Source organism: Panulirus ornatus, chromosome 26 (genome assembly GCF_036320965.1).
Source record: "Panulirus ornatus isolate Po-2019 chromosome 26, ASM3632096v1, whole genome shotgun sequence".
NCBI lineage: Eukaryota > Metazoa > Arthropoda > Malacostraca > Decapoda > Palinuridae > Panulirus > Panulirus ornatus.
The window spans coordinates 3,842,706-3,870,291 of NC_092249.1; the positions used below are offsets into that span (position 1 = coordinate 3,842,706).

At 42.5% G+C, this 27,586-nt stretch overlaps 1 protein-coding gene across 5 annotated transcripts in view; it reads right to left on the reverse strand.

Annotated features, from left to right (window-relative positions):
* FMRFa (FMRFamide propeptide) overlaps window positions 1-27,586 on the reverse strand; it is a 198,941-nt gene that overhangs the window by 49,859 nt on the left and 121,496 nt on the right. For 3 of the 5 annotated variants that reach the window (XM_071677879.1, XM_071677880.1, XM_071677878.1), the window contains one exon: window positions 25,970-26,026. The exons of the other annotated variants lie outside the window; for them this stretch is intronic. In XM_071677879.1, the coding sequence (XP_071533980.1) occupies window positions 25,970-26,010 (41 nt within the window). In that variant the 5' untranslated portion in view covers window positions 26,011-26,026. The remainder of the gene's footprint in view (window positions 1-25,969; window positions 26,027-27,586) is intronic. 5 annotated transcript variants of the gene reach the window in all.

A 27,586-nucleotide genomic window follows, 5' to 3' on the forward strand; every position in this document is an offset into this window, starting at 1 on the left:
CGAGTGTGAAATTTCGTTTGAAATGTTAAGTCTTAAGATCACTCAGCAATCAAAAGGAATCTAATGTTAATCATTACACGGAGAACAGCAATATCTTAAGCTGAGGGAAATATGAGTAGTCTATAAGAGTATGCAAATGAGGACCAACTCAAACGCCTTGCGAGACCTCTCAAGCCTCGTCATAACCATTGTACAAATTCCAAAGCCCCGTTTATGGATCCCTTGCATTTCCAAGGATGCACTCCGTGCAGGAGCAGGGACATGTCGGACTCTTTAGGGGCGAGAAGTTCCTCGATGAGACTATATAATACATGTTACGTTAATCCCAATGAATATAACGTATGGAAATGTATATAATCCTGGCGGTGCTAATAGGCCTGACTGTAAGAGGTTACACCGCGAGTTCAAAAAAAAAAGATCAACTTTGTCTGGGAATACAGTCAAAGAATTCCTCACTCCACTCCATTTCTCTCGTACTTGAAGTAACGCAGCCTTTTGAAAGGTCCTGGGTAACATCAGGACTCTTTCACAGAAACTGGACTGAGGGTAATTATAAATGAAATAAAATACACACGCTAACTGACCCACACGTGAATTGGGGCAGTTTGTCCCTGTCTCCACACATTATCATCAAACCTATGTTCCTTCTATGATCTCTCTCCCTCTCTCTCTAGTACGATATATCTCCCCAAAAGCAAAGAGACACAACACTTCTCTCCTAATCTCTTACCAGCATGGAGCTCTCTGACCAGTAACTATGTCTGTGGACTGTGTCTTGATATTCAAGCTGTGGGAGAAGAGACGTGTTATGAGGCCTCACAGACCCTGGGGTACCACATGAGACAGTATACCGTTGCGCTTACTCTTAAAGAGGAAAGACAAAATGACATGATCACCATAAGTGTGAAACTTTAATTAAACTCTGACGCCCATAAATCTTTTCTTTTTTTTTTTTTACAGTACTTTGCGGTTAAAATGTTTAATGCACGGGAAACTTTGTCTAGAAAAAAAAAGACTTTAAGAGCAAGTTGGGGGAAGTTTTCAACTTCAGTAGGGGGGTGGGGGTAATTCTTAACTTTGACGAGTTTTATTTTTTCCAATATACTTTTTTTTCCCCCTATGAGATGATTTCCATATGAGATGAATGGCCATGTGCTGTTGATGCCGCCTGGCAAATGACGCTTCCTATCAATCCATCAACCTGGACTTGCATTTCTGAAAGATGAATATATACAATAGTTCTACAATGTCGAGGGTAGATAACATATCTACCATCATGACCATCTATCGTTCTACTGCATTCTATTCACACTGTCTAGCGTCTTCTTCCGTTACAACTCGTTTCTTTTTCTTTTTTTTTTCTTAATGAGATTAATTCTCGTATATTTCTTCTTCATCTCACCTAACATCAGGAAAGCCGCTTTTAAACAGCTCTTACCTCGCTCGGGTCATTTCTCTCTAAGGGTGTAAGAAACACACACACACACAAAGACGACCGTATCTCTCTTTCCTATACTCCCACCCTCACGCTAGTCAATAAGAGAGAGAGGCCCCCGTTTCTCTCTCTTTTTTTTTCTCTCTCTCTCTTGCCATGCCTACCGCCCGCCCACGCACCCCCCCCCCCCCCCCCCCCCCCGCCATCAAAGGGTTTAAACACAGGTCACCATCCACGGCCAATGCCTTGCACCGACAACTTCAGAAAACGGGAAGATTTCAACTCTTTACACATCTTTTCCTACACCGCCAACACCAGTGAGAGGACCCAAAAGAAAACTTTTGTTTTGCTCTTTCCACACTTTTGTTTGACAGATATTCCTTTTTATGTGTACCTTCTGGTCTTCGAGGACGAGTTCTCACAAATCCAATATTCTCCATCTTGTCATCGTGATCCGACTGTATGCAAATCGACCCGAAATGTCTTTTCCTGAGCCTATAAGCCGGCGTATACAGACTGTAGCCAGCCGGATGGCGTTAGGAAAACGCCCGTGAAGCCTTTCTTTATCTACCCAGCATCGGTACCTTCCATTAAGATGACTTCAAACATTTCAAATCAAGGAGAAACAAGGATAACTTACACATTCTACTTCATTACTTAAAAAGTTCTAAACAGAATGACACGAAACGGCGAAATATAGCTAAAGATATCATCAAATACATAAATTCTTTCTATCTAGTCTATTTATCTATATATCCGACGCCCGTTCCCTTCGAAAACATGCACTCTATCTATCTACGTATGCATCTAGATCTCTGACGCCCATTCCCTTTATGAACGCCCTCATGGGAGACGGCCACGGCAAGTGAGTCTCCACAACTAGTGAATTCAAGTCTCAATTCTTAGCCTTTAGTGCCTCATCCTTACCTGGTCATTGGCGGAGGGCAACACTATATACATTCCATCTTTCTGTACTCCCCGCTCCTTCCCAACCCAGTTAGTCTACAATAACCCCCGGGGCATAAAATGTGCTTACGTTTTCATTAAGTATTAAAAGATCACTGAGTACAGCCAGCAGCTTAAAACGATTTCAACGTTTTTCATTACACATGATCAAGTGTTTCCTCTACGTAAATAGATAAAAAAAAAAGAACAGTAATAACGAAATAAAGTCTTTTCATTACAATTAAGAATATTATTTTTAAAAAAATCACCTTTTCGATGATTAAATTAGTTAAGTCTATAATCAAATCAATGCTGAAAGTGGCGTCGTGTTGTCGAAACCAATTATACAATTACATTGTGTAATTGGTATCTATAGATGTACATAATAGGTAAACAGACCCACATGATTATAATCATGATTCCTATTTAGACAATAACGCATAGGAACGAGTCAATTTTGATCTCTCGTCATTTCTGCTCAAAAGAGATGTTGGGGGAATATATCTCCACTCTCGTGGCAACCGCCAGTCTGTGTGTGTGTGTGTGTGTGTGTGTGTGTGTGTGTGTGTGTGTGTGTGTGTGTGTGTGTGTAGCACCTGTATAAATCAATTCCCTCGCATGGCTCTCTGCCGCTTGGAATTGCAGACATAAATGCGAACACCAGCACGATTGCCGGTGGACATTTGGGGTACAGAGTTAACACTTCGCTTCATCATGTGTTTAGGAAAAATAATATCGCTACGGAAATTTGTTTTTCACTTCATAGTTTAAAAGCTTGAAGGACTCAGCTCACAAATTATTATCAACATTCCACAAATGAAAATGATAAATTATACTTTATATAAATATGTCACATAATACCCTCCAACGGCCAGGATTCGAACCCAGGAACTTTCGCGTGGTAGTTGGTAGTAGGAGTCGTGGGTTCGAATCACAGGATCTGGTGAGTGTGAGACTTGAAAAACACGTTAATAAGAACGTCAGGAAGACCAAACATTTCCATCGGATGTTACCGGACTCCTCGACTGCACGAGGCTGTGTATCATCGAGGAGAACAAGTCTCGTCAAGAGACCCTCTCACTCCAAAGGAATCTGCATTTCCCTGCTAATGGATGCAGCGTCGTCTCAGGCCTTTAGAATGGTCTAGGGTAACACCAAGAACTCTTTCACAATAAACAACAAAAACAAGAACACCAACTAACTAGTCCTGGGCTGAATTACAAACATACAAAATAAACATTTCCATCGGGGACACTGCAGGATTTCAACCCACTTTAAGCAGACCCAACATTCATTCCAGGGAGCGGACTCGCCCACCACGAGAAAAGAGGGTGGGTGGGGTGGGTGAGCTACCGTAAAATATGAACAATTACGCTTTTTCGCTCTGTGACGCGAGCGGTTTTAGGGAAGCGGCGAGCCTTAAGCGAGGCAGGTTTAAATTGGAATGACGCGCACTTGGTAACCGCCTCCTTCTGGGAGTTCTCAGAATCCAGTCTATCATCCTCCCTGTTGTGGAGGTGGGCTACTGGTTCCTACCTACTTCTGCTCGCTCAGAGGTAAGTCTCCCAAATTCTTGAAGCGTTTGCATTCCTCGATCTAGCTGAGGAAGTGAGGAAGTAAAAAGGAATGTAAGTAACATACCACAGGTCCTGTCTACGCGGTCTGTGCTTGCAGAAGAGGTCCGTATAGAGAAGGTAGGGGGAAAAAAAGGCACACAGATACTTAAGGAAAAATGCCTTTACCGATTCATCTCGAGGTAAATAGCGTCCATCTTGAGGTCCGTATAGAGGTGTGGAAAAAAAGGCACACAGATACTTAAGGAAAAATGCCTTTAGTGATCTATCTCCATGCAAATAACGTCCATCTTGAACTAGAGGCAAGGCATTATTCGTCCAATCTCGGTTTTCTTTATACGTGTTATTGGTTCTGCTTTCAATCACTGTAGCTGGTAAATTACCTTATACGCTAACAATCCTGCTGAAGAAAGAGGTAATCTCGCCTCAATGACTATATCTTTAATTCTGTTATCAGGAACGAATCACGTTGCCCTTCGCGAAACTTTTCAATCCTGCGTCTCGTGTCCGTCATTCCCTCTTCTATCTTGGATGGCCATTACTTTCTGGGCTGACAGCTCGATTACCGTCGGAGGGGATTTTCGTCTCTCTCTCTCTCTCTCTCTCTCTCTCTCTCTCTCTCTCTCTCTCTCTCTCTCTCTCTCTCTCTCTCTCTCTCTCAACCCCGCAACACGTTATTCCGGGGTGGGGAGGAGTGTGTGTGTGTGTGTGTGTGTGTGTGTGTGTGTGTGTGTGTGTGTGTGTGTGTGTGTGTGTGTGCCGAGCCTCTTCGAATTCCATGGAGATTACCGGGCGATTTATTTGCGATGCGCGGGTGGTGGCGGTGGTGGTGGTGGGGGCTGTGGCTTATCGTGTCGTTATCAACTCTCGTGTTTCCTTGTGGAGAAAATACGGGCAGTTTCATTTTACTGTGGACGCGTAAGAGAGGGGGAAAAAAAACCAGTGGGGTTTAACGGATTTAACTGGACTTGACTGGATTTGAATGCGTGGCGCTGAATGCCACAATCATTATATATATATATATATATATATATATATATATATATATATATATATATATATATATATATATATATATATATATATATATATCCTCATAAGGATAAAAGAGATTCCCTGGGCAGAATGGTAAGGTATCTATAGATATACTTATGAGGAATACAGACTCACAAATACAGAGATAGATAAAAGATAGTGTTAACACACACACACACACACACACACACACACACACACACACACACACACAAATACACCACATTTTGCCACAGACGTGGCTTTGTCCTGCATCATCACCATGGCGCACGGCCGGCAGAGCCGAGAAGCAAAGCCATTGTGCTCTGTCGAGAAAGAACTGGCTCCCAATTGCCTCATCTGAAGCCCGGGTCATTAGGGCGCGTCTTCTTCTTACCATTAGCGCAAAGATTCTATCATCACTTCTCTCATTTGTCAAGGCAAACTCCAATGACCAGCTCCTGTCAGTAGCGCAAGATCTGTTGACTGTGTCCCTGTACCAACAGAGGGCTTCCTTGAGGCGAGGATCTGTTGAACGTTCCTGTTAGCAGTACAAGATCTGTTTACCGTTTCTCTTTACTCACAGAAGGCTTCCTTCAGACGGGGATCTGTTGAACGCTCCTGTTAACAGCGCAAGATCTGTTTACCGTTTCTCTTTACCAACAGAGGACTTCCTTGAAGCGGGGATCTGTTGAACGTAATGACACACTACATTCTCTGTTATGGCTGTGAAAAGTGGGTTAGGACACCAGCAGACGTCCTGTGGCACAAGTGAAATGCATTTTGCTTCGCCAATATGTTGGTAGTAAAATGTGGGCTGACAATCCCGGAGAGTTTCTTCGTGGCGTGGTAGTGAAACATGGGTGGGTAGGTCCGCAGACATTCTTCTCCAGCAAATGCGTCTTGTTAACTCAACCGATACGGTATTCATTTACCAAGTTAGAAAAACTCTATAAATCAGTTCTGTAATGTATGCATGACTGCTATGGCTTTTTTTTCTTTTTTCACAATCGACAGATATATTACTTCTATAATACAGTGCAAATTCTTGGTGTAGAAATACCTTTACGCTTCCGAAAACTGTATTTTACTTTTAATATCTGTGAATATCATTTGAAGCTACCTGGCATAATTTCATTTACTTCGTTCTTACGAAATATCTAAAGGTACTATGCAATATGAAGAACAGTGCACTAGGATATACTAAAAGAAAAAAAAAATGTAAATCTCTTTTGTGGCCAATGATTTAGGGATTTCAATAATAACATCACGTGAACAGCACACCGAAACATTTGACCCATCACAACTCCAATTGGCAACGAAAACGCCGTTTCAGCCAGATGAGTTCGTAAACACACAACTTTTTGGCGAGGACCGTAAAAAAAACGCAATAATATCTGCAGTTTTAACGGGCCAATTTAGAACAACAAGTACGCCACTGGGGTCATCACGATTGCCAGCAAATTTACCCACTCACATAATCAAAATGAATTCCACCTTTTTTTTTTTTTATTACAGTGTCCACTGCTCGGCTCATCTTGTGTTAGCGAACTCTGCCTAATTCGTAAATGGATAGGCTTGGCGAGGGTGGGAAATGGAAGAATCTTGGTAAGAGAGGAGAGTATGCGGTCTGTAAGGGATGAGTTTGGACCCTGAGAAGTGAGTCAGTCGTTTCGTTAAAGGTATTTCATCTATTCCAAACTCGATGCAATTACATTTATTCCAGCCTCGATGCAAGATCCTTAGGCGGACATTGTTAAGTGCCCCTAAACCACTAGTAACATCGTTAGCTGTTGTGGCATAAATCTTGGTCCCTTTCCCACCCAGTTCGACCGCAATTTCGCGCACGTTTCCAGGCTGTTCTGTGGTGACAGGGGCCACCTCGAGACTTCAGTAAAACCAATAAGCCCTGGATGGTATCTCCAAAAGTGGGTCTTTCTCTCATCCCTCCCTTACAGGAACCCGATGGCTAGTCTAGATAACTAAGAGGGTGAGGAAAAGTTAGGGGTTGCGTCCGAGCTGGATATTCCTACGAGCGAGAAGTTAAAAAAAGATTATAAAGCTATTTTCGCGACGCGACGCCTTCACATGTCAACACCAGATATTTCCCCTGAACCCACAGTGGGAAGGCATCGCACAATATATAAATATATATATATATATATATATATATATATATATATATATATATATATATATATATATATATATATATATATATATATACACACACACACATTTCTTTTTATTTGATCGCCGTTTACCGCGTTAGCGAAGGTAGCGACAGGAACAGACGAAGGAAGGCTGCGCCCGCTCATGCCCATTCTCCATCTGCCATGTGTAATACACCGAGACCACAGATCCCCCTATCCATAACCAAGGGTCCACAGACGTAGCATTTTAATAGACCACTACACAAATTCTCAACTCCTTTAACGTTTAGTAACTCTAACATTGCTTAACTTTAGCAAAGGAATTTACCGTATATTTCTCAGTTAAATCATGTCTTATATGAAAGGCTTAGTATGGAGAGAATATAAGCATATACTATCCTTCTGATCCTTCTTGAAGAACTTATACAATGGAAAAATCGTCCTTACACGCCTTTAAAATGGAAAACTTAAAGGTATGGATATCTGCCGACTTAGCTGTACTGTCATAACGTAAAAATATATATATACCACGGCTTTAGCGAACGATAACGGAAGAGACTTGTTCTAAAAAGACGTAAATAACAAATAGCTGTTCTGAGGTTGGGTAAAACAAGTGAAATTACCAACAATCCAACTCATCCAACCATAAATTGAAAAAAATGGACAAGAATTTTGATAAATATATGGAAGCTTCACAATGGTTCAGTAAGCTAGGCTCGAAACTACGAGCTAAAATCTTGTACGTCATCTCCTGTCTCGTGTGCAAAGCTTCCTCTTCAGCTACAACAGCAGTGAGTACACTTCCGACCTCCGGACTAAAGACGAACAAGCTATCTCTCTCCAGAGAGGAAATCGCCCTTATTGTACGTTAATGTATTTACCAACCGAGCAGAAGGTCATTCAAGGGCGAGCGGGGAATACCTAAAACGAGGGAATTGAATATAACATCGCGGTGTTGTTTAAAGTGATATTCTCGATTGCAAGGGAAATATTTCCCGTCCTGAATCATTTAGTGGATACGTTTCTCGAGCGTACCATTATGCAACGCACTACTAAAGTAGCGCACCGCTATGCAGCGCACCACTATACAGCGCATCACTACGCAGCTCACCACTATGCAGCGCACCACAATGTAGCGCATAACTATGCAGCGCACTGCTATCCACACGCCACAGACACAAGAATCCATCGGGACATAAGAATAACACTCATACAGGAGCGTAATACGGCGTAACCATGAGCAAAACATCTGTAAGAGAGAGAGAATATAAACTCTTGATCTGTGTAAGGCTGGTTCATGTATTCACGAGGAGCAATGACGACTGAACACGCAGCTTATAAAGCTTAAGCACCGCAGCGCGGTAGGGGGCGCATCATCCCCCGCGGCAGCAAACACTCCTGGCAACCGAGACCTTTACTGGCGCATCTCCGCTGCTGGCGGTGGTGGGTTAGGGGGCTCGCTAGACCTCTTCCCCCCTTACTGGGGAACACGACGGGTTCTGTCCACTCCCCTTGCTACCGTTTGCCCTATCAGTAGACAGACCTGGGACAGAGGAATGGCTATTTTACCGAGAGGTCTCCCTTCCCCTATTATAGGTCCTAGTGTTCTGCCAACCCTCACACTAATGGCTCGTCCCTTAACCATCCTACTACACCTATGGTTGTTAACTGCTCTCACACTGGACGTCTTGTGTCTTCCCTTCGTAATCCTCTCTGTGCTTAGAGCTCGGAGTTTCTTTACGAGGCTGAAAAGCAGAATGCACCATCGACATAACACCCGGTTCAAAGCGACATTCACCAACCCAAAAATAAGTAACACACTCGCTGAGTTTGTTTTTTTTTTTTTTTTTACAAGTACGACGCTGAGGGGGAAATTTTTACATCACTCTAGCCCACAGCTAACGAGAATAAGTGGGAGGAAAGAGAGAGAGAGAGAGAGAGAGAGAGAGAGAGAGAGAGAGAGAGAGAGAGAGAGAGAGAGAGAGAGAGAGAGAGAGAGAGAGAGAGAGAGAGAGAGAGAGAAGCCGCGCTTATTCTTTTTTAATCCAGTATGTAGATTTCCTTTCTGTCAACATCCCCCCCACCCCCCTCCCCCCACCAGGTGAGCAAGTACAGGTTAATTTCTCTCGTGGCTGTCAGCTGGCACAAAGGGCGGAGGCGCAAGAAGGGAGGCTGTGTGGCCTTTTGTACTCGCTAACGACCAGCCAAGTGTCCAGGTCGTAATGGCCGACGTACACAAACATTTCCCCCAGACCTGCTGAGGCCACATTAGTTCACGTTGCGACGACAGGGAGACCAGGGAGGAAGGCTTTGCCCAAGCAGGGTGAAGAAAGACAGGGAGGGAGGGAGGGGCTGATATAGAGGGAGAGGGTAATACAGAGAGGGAGAGGGTAATAGAGAGGAAAAGAAGAGACAGAAAGGTAGAGAATCACATGTAGAGATAAGACAAATGAAGAGAATCACATGTAGAGATAAGACAAAGGAAGAGAATCACATGTAGAGATAAGAGAGAAAGGGAGAGATTAACAAGTCGAGATAAGACAGAAAGGGGGAGAATAACATGTAGAGATAAGAGAAAAAGGGATAGGATATAATATGGAGGGAGAGAAATGACACAGAGAGGGAGAGAGTAATACAGAGGAAGAATATCACACAAAACATAACTTGGTAGACGAGAAAAAATCTACAAAGAAAACGATGAAAAAAGAAAATGGTTTGGATGGCTGTAAGAAAACGCATTACGACGGTATCTATTATGTTACTGTCGAGCACATTAACCTCAAAATGCGGCAAAAAAAAAAAAGGCCTTGCAAAATCACAAATCAAACAGGAGCAATTGACTGTACAGACAAGACATATCCACTGACGATGGTGTTACCGGTTTACGCCCGCGAGGGGGGTCATCTTCATATGGGGTGGCACTATCTACTGTGAACGATTAGTCACGTCGTGAGATTTCTCGGTGAGGTGGGGGAGTCCACCATTACCCTCCTCCTTGTTGGAGAGCAGCCTCGAAGCTGTGTGTGTGTGTGTGTGTGTGTGTGTGTGTGTGTGTGTGGGAGGGGGGGGGACTATAGGAGGGTCCTGGGAATGTATGATTAATTCGATGATGCATAAGAAAGACGTGAGGCATATGCGTGAACTCCTGTCCTTTCCTCTCATATCCAATTATAAAATTCGAGGGTAAAGCAAACTACTGATAGACTAACATCATAAATAGATATTCAAAAACAGAATATTGAATATTCAAACCAAACAGGATAAACTGCAAGAATCTAAAGGCATCTAAACGGGACTATTAAGTCGTATAACTCGGGTCACAATAAAGTAAGTATTCTCCAACAGACTCATACGATTCCATTAATAACCCAGAATTATCTAAAACTTTCATCGTCTGTATATCACAGAACACTACGATGATTAAACTACACCCGGATGTGCGTTAAAGTAATTATTAATCATTCATATATAACTATTCTATAATGAAATGAATCGCTTAGTGTATTTTAACTACTCGAAGCCACCAAATGATCCAAATTATAAGTGTTACACACTACAAAACTACAGCAATTTTACGACAACCTCACTATTATGCTAATGCCAATAATGATTCCTCACAAGTCTTATATATGCATGAATGTGAATGGGAACGGTGTGGTATACTGGGGTCGACGTGCTGTCAATGGACTGAACCAGGGCATGTGAAACGTCCGTGGTAAACCATGGTAAAGGTCTGTGGAGCCTGGATGTAGATGGGGAGTTGTGGTTTCGGTGCGTTACACATGAAGAAATGAACAAAGCAGTGGAATTCAGGGCAATATATGATTACATTCTGATACGAGAGAAATACATATCTATCTTGAGTACCTACGTAATTTTACCTTTAGTGAAATCGACCTAATATAAAGCCTAGAACAAATTAAAAGAAAAAATAACTCTCCGTCAAATCAGTAGATGAAACGATACAAAGCAATTTAATTCTAAAATACACAAAGCTTTAATCTTTTTTCCCAGGACAACTAATTACCTAGTATAGCATTTTAATTTCATAGGTCAAGATGTGAAGTTAATCAAGAATGTCCCGTTTCATTCCTCTATGGTGGTCGTCACACCACACCACTAATTGACCCTAAGGGCAACATGATTATTTGATTATCCTGTAGCCTGTGGGCCTCGACCGCTCACACAGACTGCCATTACTCAAAAGAAAAAGAAGGGAAAAGCTGTATCTGGACGCGCTTCCTAAAATCTCCTTTCATTCTTGATCATTGAAATGTACTTGATGTCATTACGTCAGTCTATATAGGGGTCTTTTACTGATGTCAAAACAGAACTTCAACGGAAAAGAGGAGAGAAAAGTAATATATCCAGAGACTTCAAACCTGCACTAATCATCTGAGGCCTTCTTAAAACCTCTCCAAAAAAACAAAGGCGTAATGCCATGATAAACATCGCTATAAACCTTTGTATGCGTATACATGCATGTATATACCTACTTCCTGACGTGTGGTTCTGTTGAAAGGACTTGGCTAAATTCCTGAGCTCTGTGGAAGCCCCTAGAGAAGCGAGCTCTGGTACAGGAGGATAAATTACAACATAGAGGGAAGGAGAGAGTGATTTACCCACACCTCTTCATCTTCTACCCGCACCATCTGAGGCCACGAAAGACGGCAGTAAAGAAGTGTAAACACCCCCGATGTTTCGCTGGCGTCCCTCATCATAAGGGACGATGAAGCAGCGGCCCTCATGTTCCCTGGCCCTACGTGGGGGGGATTCTCGGGCCTCCCAACGCCCTCGCAGAGTCGTTAAACAGCTAATGACCTACGGCCCTGGAAGACCATTTGCGAGGTGGTGGTGGTAGGGCGATGGCTATTCCTGGACTGGCGTGTGACGGGAAAGAACTCCCTTAACTTTCCATGACTTCTATAAACCCGTCTGTCCCCATCCCGGACGTCTGCCCCACACCTGGGACTCCCTCACATGGGGGAGGCGGGGGGAAGGGGGAAAGGGGGTGTTTGGGCCACGGCAAACAAGAGACCCCTCAGAGCACAACCGGAAGACCTTTACATTCCTGGAGAATGTAACATAAGTTACCCTCCCTCCCATCCCATCCCAGCATGATCGTGGACGCCTTAACCTACGAAGGGTATTTTGAGCATCTCTACGAGAGAGAGAGAGAGAGAGAGAGAGAGAGAGAGAGAGAGAGAGAGAGAGAGAGAGAGAGAGAGAGAGAGAGAGACTGAAGCTGTCTGTACTTGATAACTCAGCTGTGAACTCTGGTATTTGAGCCCAACAGGAAGGACACGTCAGGTGGGCGGACATGTTTCTTTCCCCTCCCACGGTCGCGCCTCCCATCACACCACCCCACCCCCTCCCACACACACACACACACACACACACACACACACACACACACGCTGGTGGGTTACCAGCCCACAGGATCTGAGGCAAATGGATTCCACCTAGAGGAGAGGAGGTTCTTGTTACACAGCGCTCAAGGGCGAGAACACAGCCAGCGACATATGTGAGGTACTTTCTGACAACGATGAGGAATGGTTGAGTCGCTTGTGTGGCTGAGGGAAAGGGAGGGGGGAAAGGTCTGGGTGTGACAAAGAGATTGGAGAGGAAGGGAAGGAGGGAAAGAGATGGGAAAGGAAGGGAAGGAGCGGAAAGAGATGGGAAAGGAAGGGAAGGAGGGGAAAGAGATGGGAAAGGAAGGGAAGGAGGGAAAGAGATGGGAAAGGAAGGGAAGGAGGGAAAAAGATGGGAAAGGAAGGGAAGGAGGGAAAGAGATGGGAAAGGGAGGGAAGGAGGGGAAAGAGATGGGAAAGGAAGGGAAGGAGGGGAAAGATATGGGAAAGGATTGCGACTGTCCCTCGAAGAAGAGAAGGAAGGAGTGAAAAGACAGACTAAAGGACAGGATCTCCTTGGTGATAGGCGCTACGTAATAAAGGAAGGAAAGAGATGGGAAAGGAAGGGAAGGAGGGAAAGAGATGGGAAAGGACTGCGATTGGTGCATTGAAGAAGGGAAGGAAGACGTGAAAAGAGAGAGAGACGGAGGAAAGAAGGGTCTCTCAGGCAGTGTAGAAAAGGAAGGGAAGGGGTGGGAAAGGGCTGTGATTATCTCTTGAAGAAAGGAAGGGAGGAAAACGTGGAGAGAGCGAGAGCGGGAGCGAACGAGCGAGAGAGAGAGAGAGAGAGAGAGAGAGAGAGAGAGAGAGAGAGAGAGAGAGAGAGAGAGAGAGAGAGAGAGAGAAAGAGAGAGAGAGAGAGGCAAGGGGGTGGGTGGGTGTCTCTTAGGCGGAGGCAACGTCCTGTGTCAGGTTTGAGAGGGAGAGAAGAGTAACATGCTAGGGTAGAGTTGCCATGACGCACTTGGCAATATTTCGAGAGCTGAAATAAACTAATAAAACATTAGGACGAACACCAACATGAAGCTCGTACAAGTATTTTTGAAGAGAAAACAGTATTTGAATATATATATATATATATATATATATATATATATATATATATATATATATATATATATATATATATATATATATATATATATATATATATATATATATATATATCTTTCTTTCTTTCTTTCATACTATTCGCCATTTCCCGCATTAGCGAGGTAGCGTTAAGAACAGAGGACTGGGCCTTAGAGGGAATATCCTCACCTGGCCCCCTTCTCTGTTCCTTCTTTTGGAAAATTGAAAAAAAAAAAAAAACGAGAGGGGAGGATTTCCAGCCACCCGCTCCCTCCCCTTTTAGTCGCCTTCTACGACACGCAGGGAATACGTGGGAAGTATTCTTTCTCCCCTATCCCCAGGGATAACATATATATATATATATATATATATATATATATATATATATATATATATATATATATATATATATATATATATATATGGTTTGTGTCATCATTGTCCCATCACTCACGTACGTGACACTAGTGATGGTATCGTGAGCCCATCACTCACGTATGTGACACATGTGATGGTGTCGTGGCCCCATCACTCACGTATGTGGCACTAGTGATGGTGTCATGGTCCCGTCACTCACGTATGTGGCACTAGTGATGGTGGCGTGGTCCCATCACTCATATATGTGACACCAGTGATAGTGTCATGATCCTATCACTCACATTACAGTTCGTATCTCTTATCCTCACACCTGGTCGCTCTTGCCCACTATAGCGAGGTAGCGTTAGGTACAGGCGGGTGATCCTTAGAGAAAAATTTCGATCTCAAATATTCTGAATATTACTTTACCACGGGCAGCAGATGTATTTAAGCCGAATATTTGATACGATCGACCGAGCGTGTTCTTCTATATTTCCCTTACATATCAAAATCCATAAATGAACATATTTCCCTTTACATTGACTTTTTCGTCAGTAAACAACAAATATATGGAGATTATCTTTACCACTGGGCGATGAGAAGGCCCCCATATGTGTGCTGGGGTTATAAGATAAAAGGTATTTATATATATAAACAGATAAATAACATATACATATGCTGAACGTTGATGTTTACATATATAAACACGTAAACAACATATATACATTCGCTAAAACGTTGATGTTTACAAATACAAGCACGTAAATAACATACATATACATATGCTACACGTATGAAAATACGACATATGAAATGTATATACTCGACAGGAGAGGACAGGCCATCACCCAGTACTCCGGGTCGCTATGATTACAAAACACATTCGCGAATTTACAACCAATTACGAAGGGTGTTCTGGCGGATAGCGACTTGAGGGGCGGTTTGATTAAGTTCATCTCTGGCAGGGTGGTGGACAGGGGGAAGCAGCCACTGGGGCAGTAAACCTGATCCTCTCAGCTTGGGTAGGCAGGTGGAGAAGCAATTAGCTTTGTCTCAATGGTGGGAGATGGTCGCTCCAAACATCACCCACCCTCCCACCACATCACGCGGCGCGCCAACTCTTGCCCTAATGACAGCTGGATTTTATGTGATGTGGGTGGGTGGGTGGGTGGGGGGTGTTTCCTGTGATCTCATGGGGAGAGAGAGAGAGAGAGAGAGAGAGAGAGAGAGAGAGAGAGAGAGAGAGAGAGAGAGAGAGAGAGAGAGAGAGAGAAGGTTTTGCACCTTGGGGGTTGAGATATCTATGGCATCGCCTCAAGACTTTATTTCTTTTAACAATGGCAGTACTGTCGTTTTTAAAGGCATTTAGTTTTTTTTTAAATACCTAACAATTGGACAGAGAACTGTCGTTTTTAGGGCATTTTTTTTAAATGGCTAACAATTGGACAGTAAATATCCTATGGCAAGAGAATCTGGGCTCTGATTCGGTCCTTAGAAGTGTACAGTTGACTCACGTCATGTCTTATGGTGGTCCAGTAATGTCGACGATGTCTCAAGAACCTCTTATGATGTCAGTGATGTCTTGTGATGAAAGTCTTGGGTGATAATGATGTCTCGTGGAAGGAAGGAAGTCTTGCCATGTTGACAACAGTTTTTCATGAGGGTTTAGGATGTCACTGCTGTTTTAAGAAGGTCTTTCTGATGTCAGTGACGCCGTCACACATCAATGATGTCCCTTGTCTTTGCAACATGAATCACTTCGTCTTATGAGCTTGGGGGAGAGGGGGTCTGTCTTCGACGGGAGTGATATTCTGAAGAGAAAAACCAGTCCCGATACTCTCTCTCTCTCTCTCTCTCTCTACTCCCTGTAATAAGGCCCCTGGATGTGTCCTTTGTACTTAGCGTGTCATTACCATACTCATTTTGCCGACGTTTCTGCACTCCTGCACTCGGAAGGCCTCGAGTCCCTCCCTATCTGTCGCCATCACAGGATCCTAGTTAAAGGGCGTCTCTCTTGAGGGGGGTAAAGACTCATGCCGCTCGACCATGATGGGAAAGTAACCAAGTCCTCATCCCATTTACATCTGGGAGACGTCCCACCTCCCCTTTATACCATGTCCTCTCCAGCTCGCTCGGGCAAGCGATTCACATACGTATGATTCTTTCTTTGATGGTGTTTTTATATTCCCCTCTACCTCTAGCCAGATGCACTGGCTGATGGCTGAGAGATATGGTCTAAACCCCTGAAGTAATTATTACTTGTCGTTAACGGGGCGGGTCCGCCAGAGCCACTGGCGTCTCCCTTAATGATAAGAGCCATCTGAACGCCAAACACGACCGCGTCGTCTTATCTACACCTTTATCTCTGTGGTCGTGGCCTGACTGCCGGTTAAGATATAACCTTATCATTTCCATGGGTTTAACGACCATGATCATCTGAATATACCGATATAAACCTTCGCTGGCCATGCCTGATTCTGACTACTAGCTCAATCTTCGCCGTCGTTTATACGAGTTCAATCAACCACCATCAGTTTCAGGGAACCAACTACCATTTCTATGGGTTTCCTTCCCGTGGCCACAGTCTGACGACCAATTCCACCGACGCCCTCATCTATGAGGGACGTTCCTCAGCAGAAGCCATGAAACCAGGGCACAGGAGAATGTCTTTGGCCACATGAGTTACCCTGACGACCTCATGAAGATATGAGGAAGTGTAGGTGGTGGTGAAGGATAAGGAGAATGAAGAAGACGTAGAGAAGGAACAGGTCGTGAAAAAAATATATATATGAGGAAGAAGAGGTTGTGGAGAAGGGCGATGATGAGGAAGAGAATGAGGTAGCAGTGGGGAAAAATGAGGAAGAGGAGGTGTTGAGAAAATATTATGAGGAGGAGAAGCTGGAGGTGTGGAGAGTTGCACAATAGGATTGTGAAAAGCGTCATTACTTTCACCACGGTGGACAGACCTAACCCCAAGACACGAGACCTCTGTGAGAATAATCCCACATTGTTCCAAATTGCGCAACCAAACCCAGGGCTCTCCTAACACGACCCAGTTATCCTCCACGGCAAACCAGCTCTAGGGAGGAAAAAAAAGAAAAAAAAATCACCTGAAATTCCAAGTAATTTCGAAATATCCAAAAATATAGACCATTCGTAGAATTTAATCAGTTCATTTACATAAATACATGGCGGCAACATAACTAAATTCCTACGGTTCATATGATTTCCAATTCATTACAATTTGCAAAAACAAAAAAAATCATTCGAACCAGAGAGGACAAAGGTCATTTTCATCGGCTTTTAAACAAGGCTCAGCCCTTATGTACCTGATGCCATAAGGGCCTAATAGACGGCTACAGCTAGAAACAATGTTGATACAATCAACGCCACTCTCAGCTACTACCCTCATCACGATAATAATTATCAATTCAGCTTCATATCTATACACATTAAGTGAAGAAACACCTAATCGTTCACGATAAAGATATAAAAACCGACACTGAGACACTAGCAGTGTCGTCTCGTCTCTCGCCTCATAAATATAATCATAAACATCGAACGGCAAATCCGTGTTGTGAGAGTCGCGTATCAACACCACGTAACCAACAGCGCTAGCTACATCTACCGGCCATGCTGGAAACTATACCCAAAACAGTATGTTATCCTGACCGAGCGAGACGGAAAGATTTTTTTTTGCTCTTATTTTTTCGTCTTTACAGGTATAACACAAGAGCTCCAGACTGACAGTTCCATTAACAATTAGGGAAAAAACATTACAATAAACACCTGTCGACCCGGCGACTCTAATAAGCTGGCTCTCTCTCTCTCTCTCTCTCTCTCTCTATCTCTCTCTCTCTCTCTCTCTCTCTCTCTCTCTCTCTCTCTCTCTCTCTCTCTCTCTCTCTCTATTACTGATATATCATACCTGGTGCCCTACCCTCCTATATGAGTTATAGTACCACAGTATATCATCATATAATACTGCTCTATTACCTATATGTCTCTATTTCTCGGCTATACTCCAACTAGATGTTATATATTCTTGTTATATCGGCCTATTACCCTGCAATGTTGGCTGCACTGGGCACATACATAGTGACTAACCTACGCAGATATATCAAATCAGTATTATATCACCCATCAAATATGTCCATGAGCATATACCTGGTATACCAACCCAACTTTTACTAGTCTATCAATCGTCCTCTACTCATCCCATCCTGTCCATCATATCTGAGTATACTCGCCCATTACTTCGGAGTACCCCTTCCTGATATATCGAGTATACCAACCCAGTCATATTACGCGTTGGAGTGGAACCCTCGAAACTTTTAGGGAGGATATGATGAACGGGCAAAACACTGCTGGATAGCATATGAGTAACACTGCTCTACAGGACAGTAGTGACACTGCTCTACAGGATATAAGTAACACTACAGAATATAAGTAACACTGCTCTACAGCATATAAGTAACACTACTGTACACAAGTAACATTGCTCTACAGCACATAAGTAACACTACACTATAGAATATAAGTAACACTGCTCTACAGCATATAAGTAACACTACTGTACACAAGTAACACTGCTCTACAGCATATAAGTAACATTGCTCTACAGCATGTAAGTAACACTGCTCGACAGCATATAACACTGCTCTACAGCACATAAGTAACACTGCTCTACAGCATATATGTAACACTGACGTAGAGGTTATACCTAATACTCTACACGATATTAGTAATACTGCGCTACAGGATCTTTCTGGCCATGAACGACAAAGCAATTTCCTTTCGCTCTTCCCCTAAGGGTACAGCCCAGGATACAGTCAACTGTATCTACAACACACGGAAAATTAAACTGACGAATAAATCAAATACTTTTCACAGTATTACAGTTACATGTAAAAGTCTGTGAGTGGGGAAAGAGGTTATATGTACGCGATCCACATAATGGAAAATGGGAGGCAGTGATCAATACGTAATAGAATGACTCAAAAAGAAAATTAAGGTGACTCAAAAATCGTTTACCACGACTGTTTGCTGATGTGTGTCTTCTGGGTTCGCTATTGGGGAACGTGCGTGCAGATATAGGATTCACATACGACCCGCAGGAGCCTAGAAAGAATCACAATTGGTGGTAGGCTGCCAGACCCGGATAAGATCAACACATGCGTCTATTATGTCCTGTCATTTAAGGTTGGCGAGTGAGCAATTTATTTTACTGACTGATACTTTTTCATTCTTTTTTTTTCCATTTTCTTTTGTATTAATGCCTGTACGCCTTTTCTGCGTTAGCGAGGATGCGTCAGGAACACAAAACAAGAGCTTTCAAGGGGGAGGGAAAAAAAAATATCTATATACATTTATCCTATTTTGTATCCTTCATTTTCTAATTTCAAAATGTGATAATTCAGGAGGGAACGATTTCCAGCACACCATGCACACTGCTACCACATATCTTGGTGGCTTTCTACGAAACGCAAGAGATAAATGGGCTGTATTCAACCCTTCTCCAGCGTTTATATAATATGTTTGATATATATATATATATATATATATATATTTAGAGCAACTCTACCATCCTGTCTGCGATAAGGGAAATGATATTCCGACACGATAATAATTCCCCCACATAATATTCTGTCGAACGTGATAGTGAAACACATAAAACGACCCGACTCTCGAATGTATATCCGTTCAACAGAAATTCTGATGCATGTTGAACACGTTCTTACCCTACATATAATATAAGGTCTGGTGGTAATATTTTCCCTTTTGACTGCGATCTAGCATACGATGGCGAGTGGATGGCACTGTGTACACTCTACTGCTGTAAGCGACGCCTCATGGAAAACGGTGGCTGGGTATAGTAGATGATATCAAGTGTCGTGTGTGTGAGACTAAACAGCTCTCCTGCCTCTTTTACGATATAGGAAACAGGTGTCTCTCTTGTTCTTCTTTGTATTAGATTATTTAGCAGCGGTGTTGCGTGCGTGCGTGTGTGTGTGTGTGTGTGTGTGTGTGTGTGTGTGTGTGTGTGTGTGTGTGTGTGTGTGTGTGTGACGGGGAGAGAGATTTACGATCAAGTAGCCCCGTCCCTTAACCTTATATCTATTTATTCATTACAAACACACACACACACACACACACACACACACACACACACACACACACACACACACAATCCCCAGTCTAAGCTAGGTACCCAATCATCGACCAGCCCAGAAGAAAGGATGAACAGCTAGGTTGACTGTGGGCTCCCCATCAAATTCCCTAAGTTTCAGAAATACATTAATACCTAAAACAACGTTCTCTAAATCCATATTTCAACACACACACACACACACACACACACACACACACACACACACACACACACGCACACACACGTGCGCCCGGATCGCTCATGGAACACAGAAAGCCTCATACCCATTTTTTATGACGCTATACAATGGATGGCTGGGAGCAAAGCCGCTCTAGACGTGTACTGACCGAGGATTATGAACCAAAAACCATTTCCAGTGGGAAAAAAATGTTAATATGAGAGAGAGAGAGAGAGAGAGAGAGAGAGAGAGAGAGAGAGAGAGAGAGAGAGAGAGAGAGAGAGAGAGAGAGAGAGAGAATGGGAAAAGAGATTTTTCACATTTCTTTTGTTCAACCCAGCCCCAGGTCATTTGCATGTGTACTAACAAAAAAAGAAAGAAAGAAAGGAAAAAAACGTGGGACGATTAGCAAACTGAATTATACAAGCATTTTTTTTTCAAACGATACTTCCACTATAGTTTTGCATGTTAATGCTTGTTATTCTCTCTCTCTCTCTCTCTCTCTCTCTCTCTCTCTCTCTCTCTCTCTCTCTCTCTCTCTCTCTCTCTCTCTCTCTCTCTCTCGCATTTTTCTGGATGATATTCGCATGACCAATTAACTAGACTGAAAAAACAAACAAAAAAAAAATCCCTTAAACCCTTTTTTTTATTATTATTTAACATGAAAAACAAAAATACTAATATGGCTCATCTGTGAATGCTTGTTAGGGCGCCCCCCCTATGCACTCCACTGCAGCAACATAAATGATATGATCATTGCTTGATTTAACACAGAGGCCACGCACGCTGTTGCCATGCAAACGGCCTCTTTGACCCACACCCACTCACACCCCCTGCCCTTGTTCAATCAGGGTTATGGCGACGTGCCCGTTGTCATGGTTAGCTGGCTCATGGTGCAGAGCGATCCCCAGAGCGGTCGTTGTAGGCGAACACTGAACTGCCTCAGAGAGAGACAGACAGACGTGTGTATGAACAGGTTTACCCACACAAAGAAAGAATATTCATGATCCTATGCAGTTATGGGGGAAAAAATAACTAAGATTCTATAATGCCTTACGTAAAGAGGCAGAAGTAACCACAGCACAGGAGCTGTGTTGTGGCGAGACGCGATAATCACAGCACAGGAGCTGTGTTGTGGCGAGACGCGATAACCATAGCACAGGAGCTGTGTTGTGGCGAGACGCGATAACCATAGCACAGGAGAAGCTGTGTTGTGGCGAGACGCGATAACCAACAAGACAGGAGAAGCTGTGTTGAAACACGAATGTGACGAACACGACCACTCCAATTAACGAGACCTTCTAATCCGTACTACAAATGACGCAAGCAAACTGGCTATGTTGAGCACATACTCGAGATTCAAAAGAGAATTCATGAATTCTTTATAGTGATGATACTTGGTAGGGTACGCTGTTGTCGAGGGTTTAGAAAAAAAAAAAAGAAGCTTTAAGCGCGTCTGGCTGACAGTGAAATCCTGATCTATGGCAAGGCACTGTAAAATCTGACATAGCACACAGTACAGTGCTATTTGCGTGTGGTTGAATGACTTGTAGTCTCGGGGAACACATGGAAACATCGACTTTATGACCGCTACGCGTGTCTGCGCCGGAAGAAAATGGGGGACGGAGAGATGGAATCGACCAGCATATCAAAAATGGGAGGGAGTGCAGCAAAAATCATGCGTGCAACATGATCCTGGACTTCATTACAAGCTGATACCAACGCATTCAGAGCGCATTTTGATATACGCGAGAGAGAAAACCCCCTGATTCTTTTCACGAAAACTATTGTATTCTTTTGGCTCGACTCGCAAAGCGAATAATCTTGAGAGGTCCGTTCGACAATTACCTCTGCAACATATATCGAAAAATATTAATTCACTCCTAAAAATTTTGATAGAAGATGAAGTCAGCTGAGCTTAAAACGTCAGGTTCACTCAGAGGAGAGGATATTTCGACTATAATTCCTTCAGTTTAATCTAAGATTTGAAGGGATGTATCTCATAGGGAAGTATACGACTTATACACTATCACGCTTTAATTATTCATATGTTTAATCTTACTGAAAACACTACCTATCCACTTGGTTAATTTGCATGCAAGCAGACAAGACGTCTGTTTCGTCTTGGTCGGGAAACAGTAAAGTCGTGGCATTTAAATCAGTATAATAATAAGGAATATGATCAGCACCAGGTATGTTTGACTCTATGTGTTAGAGGAAGGCAGACTTTACTCATAATATGACTGACTCTACGTGTTAGAGGAAGGCAGACTTTACTCATTATATGACTGACTCTACGTGTTAGAGGAAGGCAGACTTTACTCATTATATGACTGACTTTACGTATTAGAGGAAGGCAGACTTTACTCATTATATGACTGACTTTACGTGTTAGCGGAAGGCTGACTTTACTCATAATATGACTGACTCTACGTGTTAGAGGAAGGCTGACTTTACTCATTATATGGCTGACTCTACGTGTTAGAGGAAGGCAGATTTTACAAATTATAGAAATTAAACACGACATCTATGGCCTGATAGTATGATAAAACTGATGTTAAATATCAAATGAATTTATCCAAGCATTCTAACACGACCTTCCTTGTCAATATGAGAACTTAAGTATTTTTTCCTCGTCTATCGAGACAAGGCAATCTCATTCTTAAAGCATGAACCAAGTCTTCACACTACAAGTCCCTTCGACTTAACCTTCAGATTGAAACACAAATGCAATTTCGAGGCTCAAGGATAAACGGGGAGGGTATATTTCGTATGGGCAAACTGGTGTATGACAGTATACTGTACACGAGTATAAGAATATACTGATAAATATGACCAGCATCATATACTCCAGCCGTGGAGACCAAAGACTTTGATAACATCTCTCTTTACGTCTTTCAGACGCTCATTGACAGCCATAATTACCGATACGTCATCGTCGGGGTAAATGCCAATGGAAACTTCATGACAACGAATGTATCGTGACGAACCTTGCATGACACAGTGGGTAACATGATCACATTGTGGTAATTAGCTAGTCATGCAAACTACGTGGAATCCCTTTTATGAGGTTTCGTGGCTGCGCTCCACGCGGGGAGCGAGGTAAGGTGGGTTTCTGTGAGACCCGTAGGTCACCGACGGGCGTGTGGAAATGGAAAGCGTTTGAGAAGGAAACCACAACATGATTTTGTCACAATTTTGATTTAGAATCAAGTTTTCAAAAATTACCCCATGCTAGTAATTAGAAGGTAAACCACCGCCCTACAAAAGTAATAGCAGACGACAAAAACGTCACATTTCGCCTATTTACTACACGTCGCAACGAAGTGAAGTTACGAGTACATCTGATTTTCTTGTTATGGGTGACGTAACACACAGCCAATGAGAACACGCACTTCTTCTTTCACCAAGGATAAACGTCACTTAAAACCGTATTACAACGTCTTCGTTCTAAGGAGGGACAGACTTGTAGGTTCACTGGAACAACCCTTCCTTTTTTCCACAGGTGGTATGAACGAAAGAACCTTTTCCTATACGTGGGTCTGGACGCAGAGTGTAATCCATATACGTGTCCATTGTTCGCTATCGAGTAAATGCAAAGTGGACCATTTCAAAGTTTTCTGGAGGTCAAGGGTTTATTTCATTTATTTTTTTTTGGGGGGAGGGGGACAAAAAATTGGTGTGACTAGAGGTTGTAAGAGAATATCTACCAATCTACCGTTACCTCCGAAGAGATTTTTGGCATGAGGCAGGGATAGCGCGTAGCGCTCACCACCCCACCCCAAATATCCACCCCAGATATACCGCCATGTATACGAGAGATATGCCAATCTTGGGTTCATCCGGGAGAAGGGAATACACTACATCCAAGATCATACGAAGTGGCAGAAGACAAGACGAACCAACATATTGAACAGGTCCTGAATCACAGTGTCACGACCCTTCTTCCACTGGTAGCGCAGACCGGGGCGAATCGACCCAATGGCTACCCCTCGACCAATCAACATTAGGGAAATTGGATAGTTTACGCCTTAAGTACGGAGTGGGTGTTTTGGTGGGGGGTGGCGGTGGGCATTTAACGCGCACACTGGAAATGATTGATAAGGAAGCGTTAATGGTGTTATTTCTTTGGTCATCGTGAGAAGAGTGAAAATATCAACACCATACGAAACCTCTTTGATAATCAAGGCTTCGGGAAACACAAACAAAGGTATTATCAGTTTTTAAATCTAATTCTATCAAGTAATTATAGTTATAACACGTAAGCATCGACACTAAAATACTAGTTCTGACCATGAAAATGCCTGGAGTTATAGGCTAGACAGATCCTAGTAAGGTGCATGTGTGTGTCTTATTTGATACGAAGGTCAAGTGGAAAAAAATATTGTCTTCGTGGTCTTCAGAAGACAGAGAAATTGCTGGTGTTTAATTACCTATTTATACAGTACGTCTGTACTCTCATGTATGGCCACTATCTCATCAACTTTCTCCAGTATTGTACAACAATTTAGATGAATGCTGTCTGCACACACAGCTTCATCTCTGAGACTATTGTGTCTGCATGGACGTGTGTCTGGGGTCTCTAGCTGAATGTTGTAAAAATACATAAGTCGGATCACCAACACCTCACTGTACACAGGCACTCGAAACCAGCTGGTAATACAACAACACACGGGACACACAGGGATCTAAGCGATTGTCCTGTTGTGTCCTCTCGCGACAGCCGGCCAACCTGGGTGTATCACGGGGTAATGAATTCTGATGTGTTTACTCTCGCAGTAATTGCACATCAGGTGTGAGTTAATAGGACCCGACTTTAATTATACAACTTTGGGGCTTTTCCCACCAGTGGGGCCCCCTAGTGTTCTTGTTCCCCGACATGGGTGTTGCTGTCTATAAGGTGTATCGTATTGCATGCCAGTGTTGCTATATCCTATGAGTGCGGGTTAGGTCAGGCGTTTGTCGTGTCGATTTACTGTGGTTTCGAGTTTTGGATCGACTGCAAACGAACACCTCTGGCGAACATTAATCTGTAGGACTAACTTTCCCAGCTCCACTCCCGCGGGCGCACATCTGCTATCCAACTATATATACAGTTAGTTACGCACGAGACGAATGAAAGTAAAATGTGTATATGACTCAGAGAACTAAAGGCTCATACCAACAATTAGCAACACTTTATGGAAAATAATTTACGCGTTTTGCTACAAATATTACAGCTACTTCCATCTACAACTAAGAACCCAACATGTATCACTGCTGTTCAGTGTAAACTACGCGCTCATTTCTGGTATCAGTATCGTAATCTATAAAGGAGTGAGTCGTATTTTCTCATACTTGAAATACTTAAACTGTAAGTATACTCTAACGTTCTCAATATGGTCATCTGCTTAATGTTTGAGTCATCTATATAAGCGTCAACAATGAGTTTACCGTCAATTTGTGAGCCTTTAGTGACAAGCGTATCTAAATGCGTATAATACGTATAATCTATTCGATTCCTGAAAAAGAAATCTTTACTTCTTTATGACACTATACAAAACAGAGTCGAATCTGGCTATGAATGAACGCGTTTAGATACAACCAAACAATAGATTCTACGCGTTATTTGTAGTTACAAAACCCTACACGCCAACGTGTCATTGTCAAATACCTGTTGAGTGACGGAGTCTATGTTTACCTTAAGGAGTTAGGGCTTTGTGGCCGAGGGGAGGACAGCATGTTGATGGCAACTGACCTGAGGAAGAAGGAAAAACATCACTTAGTACAATACATATAAAGTAATTTGAATATGACGAAGCTCAATGCATGACCTCAAATGTAATTAGAATAGTAATAATAATAATAATAATAATAATAATAATAATAATAATAATAATAATGATAATAATAATAATAGTAGTGATAACACTGATGATGATAATAATAATAATAATAATAATAATAATAATAATAATAATAATAATAATAATAATAATAATAATAACAATAATAATAATAATAATAATAAGAAGAAGAAGAAGAAGAAGAAGAAGAAATGATTCTCCTTATTATTATTATTATCATTATCATTATTATCACTACTATTATCATCAATATTATCAAAGGTCTATCATTCAGAAAACACGAAACAAAGTAACAAAAATACATTTGAGACATATATACATATATATACATGGAAATTGCAAAATGATCCATGGGTGGGTTGAAAAAAATACCAATAAAACCAATATTCTCTCATTGAGGCTCAGGTTCAATAAGGCTTGTGATGAAAGGTCAAAAGGAATATTTACAAAAAAAAAAAAATGAATGACGGAAATAACTTGGACAGCTGACATTTTGCCCATTACAATTCAGCATTTATGATCAAAAGCATTTTTTATTTTCATCCTCTACTAACGCAACAGACGGGTATCGATCGGGTCCTTTTTTAAAAAAAATGAAGCACTACCACTACTACTACTCCGCTATCTGCAAACAGCGAATGCAATGGGATGTTACGGGAGACAATATCGTTTCGCGAGAGAGAGAGAGAGAGAGAGAGAGAGAGAGAGAGAGAGAGAGAGAGAGAGAGAGAGAGAGAGAGAGAGAGAGAGAGAGAGGGGGGTCATCTCCACCGCATACGACATACACTACAGCTAGGCATGAACTCCTGAGCACGGTACGAACGGTACTGTTCAAAGTGGAAGCACGGTACGAACGGTACAGTTCAAAGTAGGAGCTCCCTAGCACGGTATGAACGGTACAGTTCAAAGTGGAAGCACGGTACGGAAGGTACAGTTTAAAGCCTAAACTGCCAAGTTTCTAGTCCAATCGTTTTTGAACAAGATATAAAAATCTTCGATAATCCAGTAATAAAATCATTCCGTGGGCATTACGAAAACACGAACGACCCGAATGCATACGAATGATGAATGACGTCAGGGGACGACATCCTGTGGTAGGCGAAGTTTCCCACCAATCAGCAGGCGAGTTTGAGTTATCGTTTATAAGGCGATCATCTGACAGGATGGCGTCTGGCCCGACCTCTCGCAACGTATGATTAATGTAGAAAGTTTCTTATCTTTTCTTATCACCGGACAATCTACGGAGTCATCGTGAAATTGATATGCCACCCTCAGTAAGAAGGTGACTGACTGAATATTCTAGATATAAACGGGGCAATTTATATTACCAATTAGCACCTTTTTCTGTAAATACTATAATGAGTTTCTGCTTACCTATTTCCATACGTCCAAACACAAGCCCTGAAAACGACAAGTCTGTCCCCTATTATTCACCTACTGGCAGCACTGTC